Here is an 18,666-nt window from a genome sequence, read left to right as displayed (position 1 = left end):
ACGCGCAGCGTGGCCTGTAGCTGTTGTAGTGTCAGGGGCTGTCCCGGGACTATGGCAAACGAGGGGGGCGGCATCATGCGCGGCGGTGCCAGAATGATGTTGGGCCTTGGCCCCAGATTCTGCGGTATGACCAGTGTTGGGGTGCCAGGTGGGCCTTGTGCTGGTCCGCCTGGGGAGACTGGGACCGGGCGGTCGCGGTCGGTGCGGCCGTCGTCAGGTTTGCGCTGCCGCTCGACAGTAAGATCTGCGGTCGGGAGAGTCTGATGATCGAAACCAACCAGCTTGGTCGGGACAGTCTGAGGTGGCTCGGTTAGGGTGACACCCGTGGTGTCAGCGAACATGTGACAGGCAGCGCTGGTTTGGGTGTCGCACACAGGATCAGTAGGCGCTGATGCCGTCGTGCTCACCAAAATGTTCACAGGCGTTGACCACCCTACCAAAGGCTGTTCGTTGGCGATGGCAGGAGTGGCAGGCAAAACAGTTGGCGGCAGGCGATACTCAGTCGTGCCACGTGACGTGCACAGTGTCGTCCTGGGCGCCGCGTCGAAAACGATGTCTCGCAATGGCTCTGTGGTTACGTTTAACGCGGTGATATGACCGAGGAGGGGTTGAGGCTGCCACCCAGGTTCCTGCGACGAAGGACTCTTGCGGCGCTTCACACGTACAAGAAAACCTGTTTATTTACATATTTACAGGAGGCTCAAGAACCAAGGCGTAGAGACGCGCCTTTACATCACAAGGGCCCAGAGCGAGACGAGAGGGCGAGCGAAGGCCAGTGAGTCCCCAGCGCACACCCGACGCGCTCCTTTTATCTCGGTCCGAGCACGCGCTAGACGCTGACTGCGTATAACAAGCCTGCCGATGCGCGTTCCTCGCAGCGCACCAGGTGATTTCTCGCGTTCCTGTGGAACGCAGACGGCGTATGGCAGGTACGCTGATGAGCGTCCCTTGCAAGCCGGATCCTTGTATTGCCGGTTACAACAGCGGCAGGAAGTATGTGACGTGGCGCTGCCGGTTGCGGTAGGGCTAGAACGAACCCTCGAAGTTGGTCCACGAGGAGGCACAACGCATCGCAGAGCAGGAGTAAGCATAGCTACCGTGATGCCGTACTTGTCCTGCTGCGAGACGATGTTTCGCAGGTAGAAACCAGCCTCCATCTTGATGAGCCAGATAGCTGGACTTCTGGCCAAAAATCGGGGAATGGCGGCGGTAACAAGATGCAGTGCACCGCAACTTCATCTGGTAGTCGCGCCATGGTGATAGGCGCGGATCAGAGGTTGGTCGACTCGGTGTGAATTCCCGGTGGAAGCTTCTGGATTGTTCCATGGTCCGGGTCACCACTGTAGCGGAGTGGTAGAAGAAGAACGATGCTGCTACATTGACGTACGAAAACCAACTCTCATTTCCAGGGCCCACGCGCTCGCCTTGCATGCGCCTCTGCTGACTTCGTCGTCGGTGCCTCGGCACGTCAGCACGCGACAGTACTATTGATCGTATAAAATCAACAGCCCCGACTCACTACCGAATAAACTTGGTTCCCCGCACACGTGGTACATTGGAGCCGGAGGAGCAGGCTGAAGGGCAAGAAAGTTGACATGATTGTGTATTTCCCCAGAGGGCTTTGCTGACACATGATAATAAGATCAAACTGTTCAGCTGTAGCGGAAAGGAAGCCTTTACATGTGTTGGGACTGCGCGGCTTCAAGTTGATATTGCATTTTGTGATTTCAAAATAAAAAAATATCAAGAAGTTAATTGTGAGGTGTAACTGGTTGCTTTTGGATACGGATTTATTGATGGATATATTCCGCCATTTTTACTGCGGAAATAATTAATTTCTCTGCCACAAATTGCTCATAAATTAAGCGAAGCTGGTAGTAGGCTATCGCAAATATTTTGACAATATGGCCGGCCAGCAACCGCATCATTATTCACACCACTATCGATAGTATTGTCACGTGGTTGTGACGGTGAAGAGTGCTGCAGCAAGATTGGGAAATAGGGAGCTCTTTATTTGGGCGAACTTGTGCCCGGAAGATCGTCAGCCGTTGAGTAATCCGATCATTGGTATAACGCGTCGTCCTTTGTACATCAGTCATCAAACCTACCAACGTTATCGCTGGTGCTCGCGTAAGCTCTCGAATGAACTTGACTATTCGCGTCCGGCACGTAATCTTAACAGAATGATCTCAAACAATATGTGAAGCTTCGTCAAACGTTGCTAACAGTCTTTGTGGGTGAAACCTGAATACTTCAAAACAACGCAATGAACACGCGTGGCAGTAATATCGCTATAGTAATATTAACGATGGTACTACCGATTGCACTGTCGATAGTTTGTCGATAGTAGCACTATCGATAGTTTGTTTACACTATCGATAGTTTAAAAAAAACTATGGATACTATCGATAGTCAGTTTACCGATAGTTCTGCATCACTAGTTGGGAGGCTTCTCCGCATGGCTTGTGCCCTAGTCCTCAGTTTCGTCGGTTTCGCGCACACTGCAGTAGCTGCACACAAGCGGTTCAAACTGTGACATGGGACACTTCGCGAAAGCAGCATTAACGAACTGCGCACAGTACGCGACGAATCGCTGTAGGTACACAAAGTGTAGTCACGTGCTGGTAAAAAGCCAATGGGGATGCCACAGCACATTAAAAAAAGTATAAATTAAACAACATGGCGGCCATGACAACATCCGGCATGGACAACTACTCCAGGTAGCGTGCCAATTTTGTAAGCAAAGATGGCTGCGCCCACGCAAGCATAATTTAATTAGTTTTTTGCACAATTTAAGTGTGCGGCAGAGGCATTTGAGTGCACTTTGCTGTCCGCTGACTTTGTGCGGGTATTACATGCGGGAAATGTTGCGTCAATTTTCTTTATTGCGGGATTGTAGTTCAGCAACGTTTCGTTGTTGACAAATATGAAATACATTGAATCCTATGGGTGTTCGCTGGGGACAGGAGAATGTTTCGTAGTCGCGGGAATTTCGGTGTTGAGGGATTTCGTTATTGCAGTGTTCGACTGTATATACAAAAGTATTTTCCAATACATGTCCGAACTGTTGGTTGGCAAATTGTACATGCTGTGAATGAAAATGATAGATTCTGGCTTTCTTGAGGCCCTTTTGAAGACTGCTTTCTTCATTTAAAAGTTTTGTGAAAGAAATTTGGATCCTGGTCGATTCTTCACTAACAATATTCTTTAGTGCTTGCCCTGCCACTTTTACTTCTTGAAGACCGGCAACATCATGATCAGCTATTTTGTTTACAGAATGATGCTAACAATTCTGGTTTCAATTAACAAAAAGAAATGTTATCTTTTTTTGCATTACTCAAATACAAAACCAACCACATGGGATGCTGTTATTTGTTGCATTTAAGCATTTTTCTTTTCAAGAAATGCTGCTGTATTCACATTATATTGGGATGCTTGGGGCTCAATGCTCTTCCTAAGATAGAGAGTTTGTGCAGTAGTTTTTTAGGCAGTTCTACATTACACCGTAATTGAGAGCAACTATCAGTGGAGCAATGATGAACTGCTTTATTATAAGTGACAGCCATATGCTTTGCTTGCAGCCGTGACTGCCCCATCTTCTACATGCGCAAGAAAGTACAAAAAGACCTCGCCGATCAGGAGAAGGTGGTCCAGCGTTTCGGGCCGTCTGAGTGGTGAAAACCAGACAGCATGGCAGCCTCTAGTGGACACCAATGCTTTTCTGACTGTCTCCATTTGTACATACGTATCCGTGGGTCTCAGTGCGTGCTTTAACTGCACTTTGATGCGACTGTGATTGTGTCAGCGATGCCGGTCCTGGCGACGGTGTGATGATGTGTGTTGCTTGATCCAGCTCTGGACTGGTTGTCACGTGACATCTGCTGATTGCTGCATCTCAAGAAGTCTTCAAAGATTGTTTTATCTCCAAGCTAGCAAGCTGTTGTGCGTTTTAGTGAGGTGGTATACTGAAGGTGTTTCGTTAATCCATCTCTAAAACACCTCAATTTTTTTTCTTCTTTTTTTTCATAGGTGGTGTCAGCCCACGAGTGTTGCCACACAATGTGGAAATGATCTTATGTGCAAAAGCTTTTTGCCGCCTAATAACTTCAAGAATTAATTGTTACAATCTTGCAGTTAGTAATGAACACACTTATGAGGTTTCCTGCTCCTTTTGTGACGTAAAGTGCCTCTATGACAAGACCAGAAACGAGCTGTCACCCAGTTCACTTTGCAGCTTCATTGCACCGGTGTGTGTAGCATCAGTAACTGCATTTGCTCCTTGTAAATACATGTAGCTTTTAGCTCTTATTCAAATTAAGTATTTTAACATTAGAAAGTGTTTCCTTTGATGGACATTTAAGTGAAGTGGTGAGAAAACTAGCATGTGCCCTGACATTTTTTCCGACACTGGAATTACCTTAATCTCATGCTCAGGGTATTAATGTAAGATGGAAATCTATGGCATTGTTGTACTATAAATCGTGTATGTGCGGGCATTAATGCTTATTACTGCGTAGTGATCAACAGAAAATCTGGTAAGAGTGTGCATGCTTCAAATAAAATGTGCATAGCCACAGAAAGCAAGGAATAAAAAAAGTCTTACGTTCTTCTGTCTCATGTGGGTCCTCTGTTTGCAGGGTCGGTAATAGGCATTATTGAGACCGGATTTTAGGCAAATGCCTAGTTTCTCCCTTGCACTCCTATTGCTCCACTTTAATATAAGAGCATAAATCAGAGGTCAAGAAGGGCTTTTATAGTGTTTTTATAGTGCCTATAAATGCCTATTTTGGGCGTTTGTGCCTAAATACCTATAAGTGCCTATAAATGCCTATTTTCAAAATCGGGGTCTATAGGAAATCTATTTAGCCTCAAGTTTCACTTTCAAGTGCAATTCGAAGCTGTCATTCATGTTAGCTGTCAACACTGTCTGTTCGGAACTCCATGGGGTTCGACCTAGTCCTCTAGTTCAGCCAGCTTTCGGAAAGCAACTGCTAGCGGCAGTGAAATGGGACGCGCTGGCCAGCATACGCTTCCACGCTGACATGGCGAATGCCGAACCACAGAGAGCAAAGGAAGAAAGAAAAATGTGGTGTGCGTGCGGCCTTTGTTTTGTTTTTAATTTACTTTTTAAGGTGTTCACCGACGGCAGAAATCGTCCCTACGCGATTCGACCTGGTCAATACGATGCATCCCTCCATTCTGGTCTTCTAGCGGTCTCGCTATCTGCTCCTGCTCTGCCCATCTCAACCATGCCGAAAAGGGAGAGACCCAGGAGTGTGTTGATTCGACAATGAAAACTTGACTCCCTATGCTACAGAATAAAAGGAGAGACCGCATTCTGCGAATCGTGTGGGCAAAACGAATATTGCACGGCTATGTTCAAATGTTGGCACCTTTGTGCCATCATAAACAATAACATTTCTTGCTTTCCTGTTGCAGATGCATGTCGCGCACTTCTCTGTTTTGAAGTTATGTGTTTGCATTTATGTAAGCATTTATTGGTGCCTATATTTATGACGGAGGCCTAAAACGTTGTTTTGCATGCCTATTTTTGGCGCCTAAAATGTGCTTTTTTAATGCCTAAAAATCCGGCTGCTAGTCATTATACTTGTTGTTCTGTCGCAAGCAGACTTTGTACTTTGAGGACCATTACTACGTGCTAATTGTCAAACACTTTGCCTTTTCACATCAATTACGAAACTGCATAAGCTAACTTGTACTCGTTTCACTGGCTGCCTGTGAAATAAGGTGTTGCAGTCCCATAATATGTCTGAAAATTATATAGCACGTTACATTGATTCGTTAAATTTTTTAAAAAGGACCATGAAATAGTATCGACAATTTTCTACAGACCTGTCAGAGCAGTAATCTCGGTCCATCACATCGTTAACAGACTGATTTAAAGGGGTCATGAAGCAGCCCTTGGGCTTGTTGAAAAAACACATCCTGCGGAAAGCTGACACGGCTATGAACTGCTATGCCAAATATTGCAGTCGTGCGCGCTGTGTAAAGGCTCCAAGCGGAGCGCGAAGTTGCTGTTTCCTCAGGCGCCCTCTTTTCAAACAGAGGCCGGTTCTCACTCTCGTCGGTGGGCGGAGCGCCTGCCGGTTGACGTCGCGTATCTGCTTCCCCGCGTCGCAAAAGACATAGCATCCTCATTGGCCGATAGCTGACATAAATTGAGAGCGGCGTTCAGATCAGATGCGTTGCTTGCCACAAGGTGCCGCCACTTGTCGGCGCCGCACTCCTCAGTCTGCTAACTTTACACGGTGGCCACACTCGCGCACGCGAATCACAGCGGGAGAGCGATCGTGTTTCACGACGCGGGCTGACGTAACTTCTTTCCCCCTTGCCGTCCCTCCCTGTGTAGCTTCCAGTGCGCTCGTCGGGACGAGAAAAGAGAGAAAGCGCCGAGAGCGTGCACCAAACCCCCGTAACTCCGCTGATTCTTGATGGATTCGAGAAATTTTTGCGGCAATCGATTCGGGAGGCAGCAAACTCCGATACTGAGGTCATTAGATCATTACCTGGAAAAGTGGTTCATGACCCCTTAAGGACCCTACGTGAGGTGTGTAATTGTGAGGTTTTAAAACATGCGCATTGCTGCAGATGGCAGCGTGCCTCCAAGCAGTGTTTGCATGTCTATCTGTCCTCAGTAAGATCGGCCTGTTTCATTGCCAAATAGCTTGATTGGTCAGTCTAAATTGGCTTGATATAGTTATGTCAGGAGTACTGGCACGATTTTTGTCTTCTCACGTGTTTTTACTAGAGCTGTGCGAATAGAAAAATTTCAGGTGCGAAGCGAATTCGAATATTGAAGTGCGAGTGAGAATCGAATCGAGTATTTTTCGAATATTTCTAGAATATTTCTCGAATACTTCGAAGCGAAATTGCAGAAAAAAAAGTTGGAGATGATTCCTAAGCATATTCTTATAGCAACATGAAAGTGTTTCTTTTTGCTAGGTTGATGAAGCGATGGTGGGGTGGTGTTTCATAGTTGTCTTATCAAGAATGAGGCAATGTAGAGGCCGAATTGTATTTATGTAAATGATTTGGTGCAACCAAAGTGTTGCCAACAACACTTTACACGTTATAGGCAAAGATGCCATTTCCTCAGCCTCTCCTCTTTCAACTTCTGTGGAAGCCCAACTAATGTGGTGGACAAGGGTGTGCTCCCTTCAAGTCCGGAGTTCCAAATCTGCCTTGTAGACGTCGATATATAAGAACATCTGAAATTTTGAATGCTAAGAAGCTTCGGCGTCCGATTTTTCGGACTTCCTGCCCAAATTTCAGGTCGAAAACAGCATTAATAAAGCCCCAAACTCTGCCACATCTTTTATCTCCATGTTGGAACCATCATTTTTTTGAGTCAATACATTTGCGACCGTAGCGGAGCTTGAAAGGCAGCTTTGCCGCAATACGGGGGTGTGATGAGGTGAAGCATATTGAAAAATCTAGGGACCACTTTCAATCGGACGTTGGCTGTGTCTTGGCTAAGTTCGACTGTAACGGAGCTTGTAAAGCAGCTTTGCCGCAATACGAGTGTAATGAGGTGAAGCATATTCAAAAGCTGAAGGGGTCACTTTCAATCGGATGTTGACTGTATTATTTGTCTTTGGGAAGTTCGAATAGTAAAATTCCAGTGCGAATCGAATAGCAAACACTATTATAAAAATATTCGAAATTTCGAATATTCGCACACCCCTAGTTTTTACATTAAACGAAGGTTAGGTTCCAGTACAAAATGATGTACTGGCAGGCCTCCGAGCATACCGGTTAAGTTACTGTAAGTGACTTTTATACTATACTATACATTAGGTGCAGAGCTATGGAAGCAATGTAAGAAGTTCGGTCAGCAAAATGTGTAAGTCCGCGCGTCTCGCGCTTAGATTTCATCGTTGTAAACGTGGCCTCCGCGATTGGCACCGGCTGCACTCTGCGTGAACTAATTGCGGAGGCCACGGTACAAACATAAAGAGACGGTAAGCGATCGAGAACAACCTTTTGACAGCCATATGAAGAGTGGGGTTTGTTTATTTCTAGGGCATTGATCTTCATTTATTACTCACTCTTTCTCGTTACGGGTGGTGGAATCATTGAACTATTCCTTGGTGCGAACGCATCTACTGCAAGAAGCCTCGCTAGTTTCCATAGTGTTCATAGCATTGCACGTGATGTAAGAAATGGAGTACAGTGTCATTACGCAGTAAGTGCACGTGTCGTGACGTCACATCAGAGAAATGGTGTCACTCACTCACTCAGTGATTGACACCTTTTCTCCAATGTGACGCACTCACTTGCTTAGTGAGTGCAGATCCACATAACCTTCTGCGATGTGATGTCGCACATACACTTTGGAAAGAAAGCTGAAAGTAGTTTGTAGAGAGCAGTTATAGAAGCTTCTTAGAACACTCTGACATTTGAGAGTATTTTACGTACCTTTACTTTTTTTTTGTTGCTTTTTCTGTGTTTGCAAATTTGCCAACAGCCATTTAATGTCCGCCTTTGCTTTTTAAAGGGGCCCTGCAGCACTTTTTCAGCATGGTCAGAAAACGCTGCCGATCGGTAGTCGAGGCTCCCGAGAATGCGCAAGCCAAAAAACATTATAGCGCAACACGCGACCTGGGATTTACATTAAATTCTCAGTCAGCTAAAAATCGCTTCATTTTCTCTCGAAAAATGATGGTATTTACTCAAAATCACTGCGTCATTGACTCAATGGTTCCACGCCATTGACTGATTTGTACATGGCGCGCTCGGTCGTTACTGTGGCCGCCACCTGGCCGCGCGCGCGTGCGATCACACTGAAAGTACGTTGCGCGTTCGAAGAAAAAAAAAAAAAGCGCTCAAAGTCACGAGGCGCACGTTATGTAACTTCTTACCCCCGTGCCAGCCCTCCCTGCTTAGCTTCCAGCGCTTTCGTCGGGACGAGAGAAGAGAGAAACGAATTGCAGCGTGCGACAAATCTTTGTAACTCCGCTCGTGCTGGACGGATTGTAAAACTTTTTGCGATGGTCGATTCGTGAGGCAATAAGCTTCTTTACTGAGCCATTTCATGGCTACTTGGAAAAGTGTTGCAGGGCCCCTTTAAGTTGCGTGCCATGCTTTACTCTTTGTATATATATTTTACATAGATTGTCATTGTAATTGTACATTGCTGTGAAACCAAGTAGTCCTTGCTTGTCAAGGCTGCATCCAAGAGAACTTTTCACAAGGTGACTATGCACCTTGTATTCTTCAGTTGTCGCAGTAGTCATTCTAGAGTTTTCGTTCCGCCATTTGCCAAACTTGTGAAAGTAGCTCTTTTTATGTCGTTGAAGGTGATATACTGTAAATAATAAGACACTTTATAGCAGGGTCTCAAACTCACCTCAGCTAGCGGGCCGCAGGCACGATATTTAGACTTCCCCAAGGGCCGTTTGAACAATGTGTCGGCTGACGTTGCCATTTGAAAGGCCTTTCTCACATCGAATATATGGGTCGTTTCAGAAAGGCATGACTTAGACGTCAGTATTCGAGAAACATGTCGATACTGATCTCCAGAATGTCTGAAATCGTGGTGCCGATTTCTATATATGGAATATTTTTTTTTCTACGGTTATGTTTTTAAAACATGGTGACCCAATGGGGTGGCTCAAGAAAAAATAAATGCTCGAGACCAGTAACATCTGTGTAGCTCATGAACATATTTTTTAAGAAAAAAAAATATGGGACGAAGAAGGTCATGTAAAAGGTCTATGGGCTGCGTGTTTGAGACCCCTGCTATAGTTTCAAGACCAGACTATTCCGAAAAATGGGCAGGTATTGCGAACTTGCTGCTGCTACTTGCGTCTTAGTTGGCGTTGTACTCATTGCACAAAGTATTGGCTACACCATCGCGTCAATAAAAGTTTGAATTTGCACTAGGCACAGCATTTGAGCACCACAGAAGAAAAGTGTTTTACAGCATGTTAAAGATTTTATAGTAAAGAATAGTATACAACTCGACAGATACAGGTAAAAAACAAAAACATATTTACAGTAAAACCTCGGTGATACGATCACGGCTCGTACGAATTTCGGGGTGATACGAATTTTTCTGTGGTCCCAGCAAAGGCCCATTAGCCTGAAATGCATTGGAGAACGGTTGTTGCGAACCGATTTGCACCCCGCGACGGTTGATACGAACATACGCTAGCGCACAGGTAAGAAGAGGTGCTGCGCGTGCTGTCGCGGAAGTCACGCGTGGGCGCAGGCATGCGCGGTGCGCGACCATCGATGGTGCGTCGTTTCCTCCTAGACAGTGCGCGCGAATCTTGGAGGCTTTTAGACGCCTTCGCGTTTAGATTACAGATGAAGTTGACGTCGTGATTTTTTTTTCCGACGCGTTGACGCGTGTTCCTGTGCTCGAGGCAGCAGCGTCTTTTTACTGCGTTAACACGTGCCTGCCACGTCGATGCAAGCCATGTCCCCACGATCAGACGTTCTATGAAACACGACTGAAACTTGGGCGGCGGGTCCGTCATGAAGTCCCATTAAAGTGGACGAAGACCCCAAGAGACGAAGTGGACGGTCTTGGCGAAGGAGCTTGGCCTCTATCTATCGTGCGCAAAGCGCTTCTTAAGTCACTTTCGCCGCGTGCAGAAAATCGTAGTAAGATTAGGAAGGTGCTACTAGCAGTCACGGGGCACAACATATCTGGTTCATTAATTACACACGCGTGCATGCACCGTATATTTACGAGTACAAGTATGATTGTTGACGTCTAAAAACGTTACTGGCAATCATTCGGACCTGATCATGGCGTCGCTGCGGCCCTGAGAAACACTGAATCAAAACGTATGCCAACTTTCTCTTGTCGCATACTAATTTTCCATGTTTTCTCGTGATACGAATTTCGGATGATACGAATATTTTCGGTCACCCCGCGAGATTCGTATCACCGAGGTTTTACTGTATTTCCTAAAACGTGCGCCACCAGTATTTTTTAAAATGTAGTACTGCTGAAACCTTAGGCAATTAAAAAAAAAGCTACTAATTCGATTTGTGCTGTCTTTTTTTAAATTAATCTCATTTGTTGGACAGGGTCGTAATTCAGCTAGAAAGGCTTGTAATATATGTTTGTTTAGGAAATAGTCCGAACTTGGCAAGTACGGAATTTCGTATTGCCGTATTTACACGATTGTAGGTTGACCCATTTTATCTAAATTTGAAATCCGAGGTTGGGGGGTTCAACCAACGCCTCCTATAAAAAAACTATGCCTGGGACGTGAGCCGCAGAAGCGCTGCCCTACCCTTTCCGTTGTCCTCCTTTCCACTCGGTATAAGGGGACCTTAAAGGGGTACTGACACAAAATTTCGCGGCCGAGATAGCCTGCTGGATCGATTTCCGTGTACGTGCGTGTACCATCTGCGAAATATCGACAGCGAATAAAGCTTGGAAGGTATTTTATATGAATATTGAAGTTCGCGTGCGCGATCTAGCATTATAGGGCGCACCTATTGCAATGACACCCTCGGAGGTGACTCGAGGTGACCCCCCTACTTCCCCTACGTAACCGTTGTAGCCGGTACAACAAGTTGTGATGACGTCGTAGCCGCCATTTTTGTTTTGACGCGCTCGCCGCTGCGCTGTTGGTGTCATAAGGAAATCGTCGCCAACAGACGACGATGAGGAGGACGACGATAACGAGGACGATGATGGCGACGTCATCGCGCAGCACGTGCGGCAAGCGCGCGAATGCGAGGAGACGACGCGAACAGCGCGGAAGTGCGTCACACTTCTGTGTGCTGACGTGATCGAGCGCTGCAGCCGCTAGGTGGTGATAGTTGCACCCGCAGGCTTGTCGTTTTTGAAACCGAAACTGACACTGGTCGGTAATGAGGAGCCTGTAATTAATTATCTGCTGCGCGCTGCAGCAAACGATGTGGCGTGTTATGACTAACAGGCCCCCAGCAACACATTGCAGCAAAAAAACGCGAGGTCAAAATTTTTGTGTCAGTACCCCTTTAACGGGTCCGGCACGGCAGCGCCGAGGCGCGGGAATTCACCGCGAAAGGCCCTCGCTCCTCCCATGTTGCCATGTATTCGCGCGGCACTATGCCTGGGCTCACCACATGCTCCGGTCGCGGTCGCACGCGTTTTTCTAGCTCCTCAGTTTTTCATTTTCTCCTTTTATTTTATTTTTTGTTTAATTTTTCATCCACAGTTATGATCTCTTACCCCCTCCTCTATCGTTTGATTTACTTATCTATTCTCCTCTCCCGGGTCCAGCCCTCATTGGGGATTAAGTAGGGCGATGTAGGTCCGCCTAAACTTTTTTTTTTTCGATCGGCCTTTTCTTTTATATCATGTTTTTTTATTACGCCCCACCAGCCGATTCCCTCCCTGTCCCTCGACACTCCTTGTGATGGACGACGACTTTCCGCCAAGCTCCCTGTCGGAAATCACCATGAGCTGTAGCTCTAGGCGCTCTCGAGCGTTTGAACTTCTTCTTCGGGAGGCAAACAACCTCCTCCGGCAAGATGACGCCAAAAAATCGCTGTCACCTCGCCGCCGTCCTCGCAAGGTTCGCAAGAGTCTTGCTCAGCCACGCAGGTACAAACGACCCGCCACTGTTGTGCCAGGCTCCACAAACCAGGCGCCAGAACCGCCATCCAGCCCCGGCCCCTTCAACTCCACGGGCGCCGTTCCCTCCACAGTCGAGAAAGACGCTGCTGCCATCTTGGCTCGTCCTCCCTCCCAAGTCGGCCATTTTAACGCCGAGGCAGATTCCAGCGAGCAAGTCACGGTGGATCAGGAGGGTAACGACCGCATTGGCATTCCAGAGGGGAACCAGGAGGGACAATGCCCCTTGTCAAACAAGAACCCTCCCCCTCCCATCGCAGGGGGGAGCGAAGAAATCACTGCCTCATCAGCTTCGTTGAATGAAGCCGCACGAGCGCCCACCAGGCCCCTTTCCCCTTTGCTGACGTCACAGAGGAAGCACAGCTGACTCCAGGGAACCCAGCTCCCGCTCACACGTGCACAGCAAGGTCAGGCGAGCCATTGGCCATTCTTGAGGGAAAGGAGCCCCTGAATGGCGTGCCCTCCTCCCCACTCCCTCGCGCCAGCCGCGTGCTGGGACAGCTGACGGCTGAAGATTTCCCCGCCCTCTCCCCCACTGGGGCCCCGAGCGCTACAGAGCTTTGCGCACCAAGTGTTCCCATCAACACCGGGCGTCGGTCTCAGCGTGCTGAGAAGCCCGCTGCCAGCGACCCACGCCCCCGGCCCCCACGGCACACAAGCCCCGGCACCCAGCTGGAGACGGTACTTTACAGACCGGCTGTGAGGAGAGAAACTTTCCGAACAGCCACACAGGAAGCCATCTCCTCCTGTTTGGCTCCTCTGGAGGGCGTCAGTCGCGTCCGCGTAAATTTCAGTCGCAACGTCGTCGCGGTCGACGTCACCGCCGGAACTCCACTCGACCCCCTGCTCGCTGTGGCTGACATCTGCGGCATTGCTGTGCGCGCGAAGCAGGCGTCGACGAACACCTGCAGCGGCGTCATCTATAACGTCGACCCCGCGCTAGACGAGGATTCCATCCGCGCCAACATTGCGTCACGGTTGCCTGTCCTTCAGTGCTCTCGCTCTGGTCGCCACGTTATTGTGCGCTTCGCCGGCAACAAGGCTCCCCCTGATGTGGAACTTTTCAAACAGCGCCGGCCCGTGCGTGCTCGCCGTCCACGACCAACCCAGTGTGAGCTCTGCGGACGCTATGGGCACACGGACGTAACGTGCACGTCTGAGCGGCCAGGGCCGTACCCAGGAATTTTTTTCGGGGGGGGTTTGCGTGTAGAACGGCTGCCATTTTTTAAGATTTATACTGGCTTATTTTCGTGAATAAAACAAGTACATCGCTTACTTGTAATAATTCGATGGTACTTTTCAATTATTTGTACCCAAATAAAGAAATTGGTATGTCAACCTCAAATTCTGGTTAAAGCAAGAAATAAGTTTGGACAATAGCACCACCAAAGCCGGGGACACCGCGACCAACGGCTCCTGATGAAGTAACACAATGTAACCGCGGTACAAAAACGGTATGTATGTGTTACAAGCTGCCACTCTAGCGTCGCCAGCGCGAAGTCGGCGACGGGAATGGCAGCAGGTTAGGTCGTTCCGTACGTAAGCAGAGACAGTGAAGAGATCAGAGACGTGCGAGGGGAGGCGAACCAGAATGTGTAGGTGCCATGCCACTCACCTTCCTTGGGCATTGCCCAGTGGTAAAGGCGTCACTTTGCCCAGCGTTGACTGTAGAACAAAGGTCACTTGGAGTTGCACTGCGGCCACCATCATTTCCCGGCGGCGCATGGGTGTCCTACTTGTGTTCGTTCTCAGGTGATTCATATAAACCGGTGCATTCTCCTGAGTCGCTACAGAAGTTCGGACGCGCTTGGCTTTCCACCAGTGCTGAGGAGGGCGAAGTTTTATCCTTCGAAGGAGGCGGTTCTTCTCCGTCCGCTTCATCGGTTCGAACTTTCTTGAAGTAAGACGCAAGACTCCTTTGCTTCGTTGTTGCAGAGTGTCTTTTCATTTTGCTGCCGCAATCCTGTGCACGCACACAGAAGTGGCCAGTGGCTCCAAAAAGACGTTTGCGACTGCTTCGACTGCCTGGCGTGAACGGCGGGCGATGTTTTCTTCCTCTCTTATCCACTTTACAGTGGCTAGAATGTAGAAGTGTGATGAACGCGCCGGCTCCCGCGTGGCGCATGTGTTTTCTGAACGCCGCTACAGCTGGTGTGCATGCAGGCCCATTATTGTACTCCAGCTGCAGCAAACTGGATTAACGCTACTTAAAGACCTTTTCACAGAAGACTCCATGGGCACTGCATACTCCCCTTAATATACGTGAACCCCCAAGAATGCACTGCCGAGACATTTGCACTCCCGTGGTACAGTCCAGAAAGGAGGTGTTGCTCCGTTCCTGTGAAAAAGTCACCTTTTCACAGACGGCTCCCTGGGTGCCTGCATAATTCTCTCTGGGCTGCGCTAATTAAATAGCCGTGACCCCCCAAAAATGCACTTTGTAGGCTGTGACGTCAGCCTCTGTACTCCCGCGCACAGCCCAGCTCTGCGGCGTTTTTTCTCTCCTGTGAAAGTTGACCGCTGGTGCCGGATTGTGTGCCGGCTGTATCCTCGCTTTGTGCGCTTTGTAGGGAGGTGCATATACCTTCTGTGTACAGAAGAGGTAGATTTCCTTGCGTGTGGTTAAGGTTGTTCGAAGTTGCTCGGATATGCCAGTCTTTCAGTAGATGTCATCTTCGATGATTCGTTTCGGTGGCGAGGACTACAGTTTGAGAAAAGTTTACCCTGCAGCCTGCGTCCTCGGAATGCGCCGCTGAGTTTTTCCGCTTAGGGGTTTCGTTCCCTGGCAAATTTGCGCACGTCGTTTTGGTGTGGCCGTTGCTGTCGAACTGTTTACCTTCACAGAAGGAGACGCGCTTTTCGTAGGAACCCAAAGCCGACACGTGCGGTCCGCACAGATGGATAACTTCTCCAGCGGCAATGCACAAGGAAAGCATCTGGAATCGATAAAGGAGCTGCTACGGGGTGAAAGACGAAAAAAAAAAAAAGACTCGAAGGAACGCGAGGGCAAAGTGCAAAGCTGTACAAATAGGGCAGGTGCGCGTGCGGGGGAGGGAGCGCTGAGGTGTTCTGGTAAAAGGGTAGGTTTGAAGAAAGGAAGAAGAGGGAAGCAATGCCAGGAAAGTTGCAGTGTAACTTTGGCAGCTGGTGGTCGCTGTGAAGGCGTGTAAATATTTTAGTATCACCCGAAAAATTAAAGCATCAAAAAAATTTCGGGGGGGGGGTCAGAACCCCCTCAACCCCCCCCTAGTTACGGGCCTGTGAGCGGCGATGTGTGCGTTGTGGCGGACCGCACTCCCTCGGTGAGTGCACCGCGAAGAAGGCGAGGTGCTTCTATTGTGGCGCAGCTCACCCTGCTACCGAGCCCCGCTGCCCTCGTTGGCAGGAAGAGCGGCGCTTGTTGGAAGTGCGCGCCGAATCGTCGCTCCCAATCTCGCGCCGTGAGGCGCTCGCTATCGCGCGTGGACAGAATACAGGAGACCCAGCAACACCCGGCTCTACCACCATGTCCCGTGCCCACCCCCTGGTTTGCGAGAACTTTTCGTACGCGGCGGCCGCTGGTCTTCCGTCTGCAAAGAACTCACAAACCGCCACAGACAAGAGAAACTCTGTGATCGCTGTGCTCTCGGCAGCGCTGACAGCCGCTATGGATTTTCTCCCTCTCGGCTGCCCCGTTCGCCCGCTCTGTGCTGCAGCGCTGGCCACCCACCTTGCGTTAACAAATGATGGCGAGTGATCGACACGAGTCTAGGCCACGCATACTGCAGTGGAACTGCCGTTCACTGCGTCGCCGACAAGCAGAGCTCGCAGCGATCCTTCCCCTGCGCGACTACGACGTCCTTGCTTTGCAGGAGACGTATGTTCGCGTGGAGGATGTTTCGCTGCCCGGCTACATCGGCTACAGCAGTTCCACGCAGTGTGCGCTCGCTGAATGCAATAATGCGCCGTGCTGTGACACCGCCCACCCGCCCGGGAAGCCGCGCGCCGGTTTGTACATTCGTGACACACTCGCTCATGCGCTTGTCCCCACAGAACATCTATGCTGTGCGACGAGTGAGTGCGTTGCTGCCACGGTCCGTGTGGACGGCGTGGACACTTCTGTCGCGAGTGTTTATGTGCGCCCAGTCGTCGCGGCCAGCTGCGCCTTTGTGCCGCGCCTTGTCGCCGTGCTTGCGCGTGACCACGTACTGTGTGGAGACTTCAACGCGCACCACGTCAGCTGGGGTTGCCGTACCACAGATGCGCGCGGTAGGGACCTATGCGACGCGATCAGTTCGGTGGGACTCCTCGTACTAAACTCCGGAGAACCCATCTTCATCCGTCGCAGTGCGGCCTCGACAGTGATTGACCTGGCGCTGGTGTCAGAACGCTGCTCCTACGAGTGGAAACGCCACGCTGACACTGCTGGTTCTGATCACTACCCGATCACACTCCTCCCGTGCCACCCCAGCCGTGGTGCTGTTCGTGAATACAGTGTTGTACGGTGGCCACTTTTCCGTGACCTGTGCGCGAGCGTGCAGAGCAGTGATGATTTCTTTTCGCGCATCGCGGACTGTGCTGAGCGTGCCACAACGCGCTGTGTTGTTCCCGCCGGCACACCCTGCCCTGACATCAAGCTGCTCAACCTCCGCGCAGTTCGCCAGCGAGCGCAGCGGCGGGCGCTGCGCTCCTCGGCCCCCGGCGCATGGACAGAGTACAACCGACTCGACGCTGTGTGCCGGCGGCACGCCCAGCGGCTACGCGACCGCAGCTGGACGGGCGTCTGTTCCTCTCTGAGTGATCCACGAGGACGTCGCCGCGGCTGGCACATCATGCGCGTCCTGATAAACCCGAAAGTGTCGCGCTACCCAGTGCTCGAAAGAGATTCTTTATTTGGGAAAATTAGGTGAATAGTGGGGGTAAGTGACGCAGTAACTGTCTCTCAGGCGAGGACACCACAACCGCGACACCTGGGGGAAAGGGGAGAAAAGTATAGGAGAAGTTAGAGTTATAGTGGAGGAGGAGGCCTGGGGGAGTTAAACACATCACTGGGGGGAGAGGGGGAAAAAGAAAAAAAAAGGGGGGGGGGACACGCGATAAACACATGACTTGGAGAAAAAAAAAACACGGAAGTTCCGTTTGTTGGGGGCTTGGTCGGCGTGGTTCAGAGAAGACGGTCGGCCAGTTGCGCGGCTTCGATGTAGTTGAGGACCGCGCGCAGGGCAGGGCGCACGCGATGGGCTGATCCTACCGGGTGCAGAATGTCATCTACCGTGGCAGACGGAAGTCCCAGCTGCTTGAAGGCACGAGCGAGCGCTTCGCGGTGGGTGGAGAGGGCGGAGCAGGAAAGGAAGAGATGCGCCACGGTTTCCCTCTCTCCGCAGTCACTGCAGAGGGGCGAGGGCGCACCGCGGAGGCGGTGCCGGCGCTCAGCAGGCCAGACGGAACCTGTCCGCAGTGCGAGGAGGAGGGACCGCTCTTTCCTGGTCAGCACGTTTTCCGATAGAATGCGTGGTGGAGAGCCGGCGGCCGTGCGCTTGTCGGGGTGGTTTCGCACGAGCTCTCGCCAAAGGTTTCGGCGCGCTGAGTCCACGGAGTCCGCGCACGTTGTCAGTGGAACAGCTGGGTCGTGTGCTGTCTTTGCCAGGTCATCGGCAGCCTCGTTCCCTGCGATGCCAACGTGCGACGGTATCCACTGGAGAGCCACGTCGCATCCGTGTTCGCGCAGACTGTGGAGTGACCACGCCACACGTTGTGCGAGTGGGGGGGCGCGTTCCTCTTTGGCGAGCTGGCGGAGGGCTGACCTCGAGTCAGTGTAGATTGTCGCGCGTGTGACTTGCGGCGTTTCGCGGATGAGGTCGGCAGCAAGGTGTATTCCTACCAGCTCAGCCGTGGTGGAGGAGGCGCGGTAGGCGAGCCGGCATTGGCGCTTCAATGCCAGCTGTGGTGCCGCGCAGGCAGCGGCCGCAGAGTGGTCCCGAAGCACGGAGGCATCAGTGAAAAACTGTGTCCTTCCATCAAGGTCCTGGTCCATTCTGGCTGCGGCTTCCTGCGCGATAGCACAGGCCGGTGTGTTGCGC

General features: G+C 50.3%; 2 protein-coding genes across 2 annotated transcripts in view; both read left to right on the top strand.

Moving 5' to 3' along the window:
* The window catches only part of LOC119383708 (DNA polymerase delta catalytic subunit), an 86,674-nt gene extending 82,989 nt beyond the window's left edge, over positions 1–3,685 (top strand). Inside the window, exon 20 of the mRNA XM_037651975.2 lies at positions 3,582–3,685. Within this exon, the coding sequence (XP_037507903.1) occupies positions 3,582–3,678 (97 nt within the window). The 3' untranslated portion in view covers positions 3,679–3,685. The remainder of the gene's footprint in view (positions 1–3,581) is intronic.
* The window catches only part of LOC119383707 (calumenin-B-like), a 583,129-nt gene that overhangs the window by 272,988 nt on the left and 291,475 nt on the right, over positions 1–18,666 (top strand). The gene's annotated exons all lie outside the window — the stretch shown is intronic.

This window comes from Rhipicephalus sanguineus, chromosome 2 (assembly GCF_013339695.2).
Source record: "Rhipicephalus sanguineus isolate Rsan-2018 chromosome 2, BIME_Rsan_1.4, whole genome shotgun sequence".
NCBI lineage: Eukaryota > Metazoa > Arthropoda > Arachnida > Ixodida > Ixodidae > Rhipicephalus > Rhipicephalus sanguineus.
The sequence above is the reverse complement of the archived record's forward strand: the minus strand, read 5'-3'. Positions and strand labels throughout refer to the sequence as shown.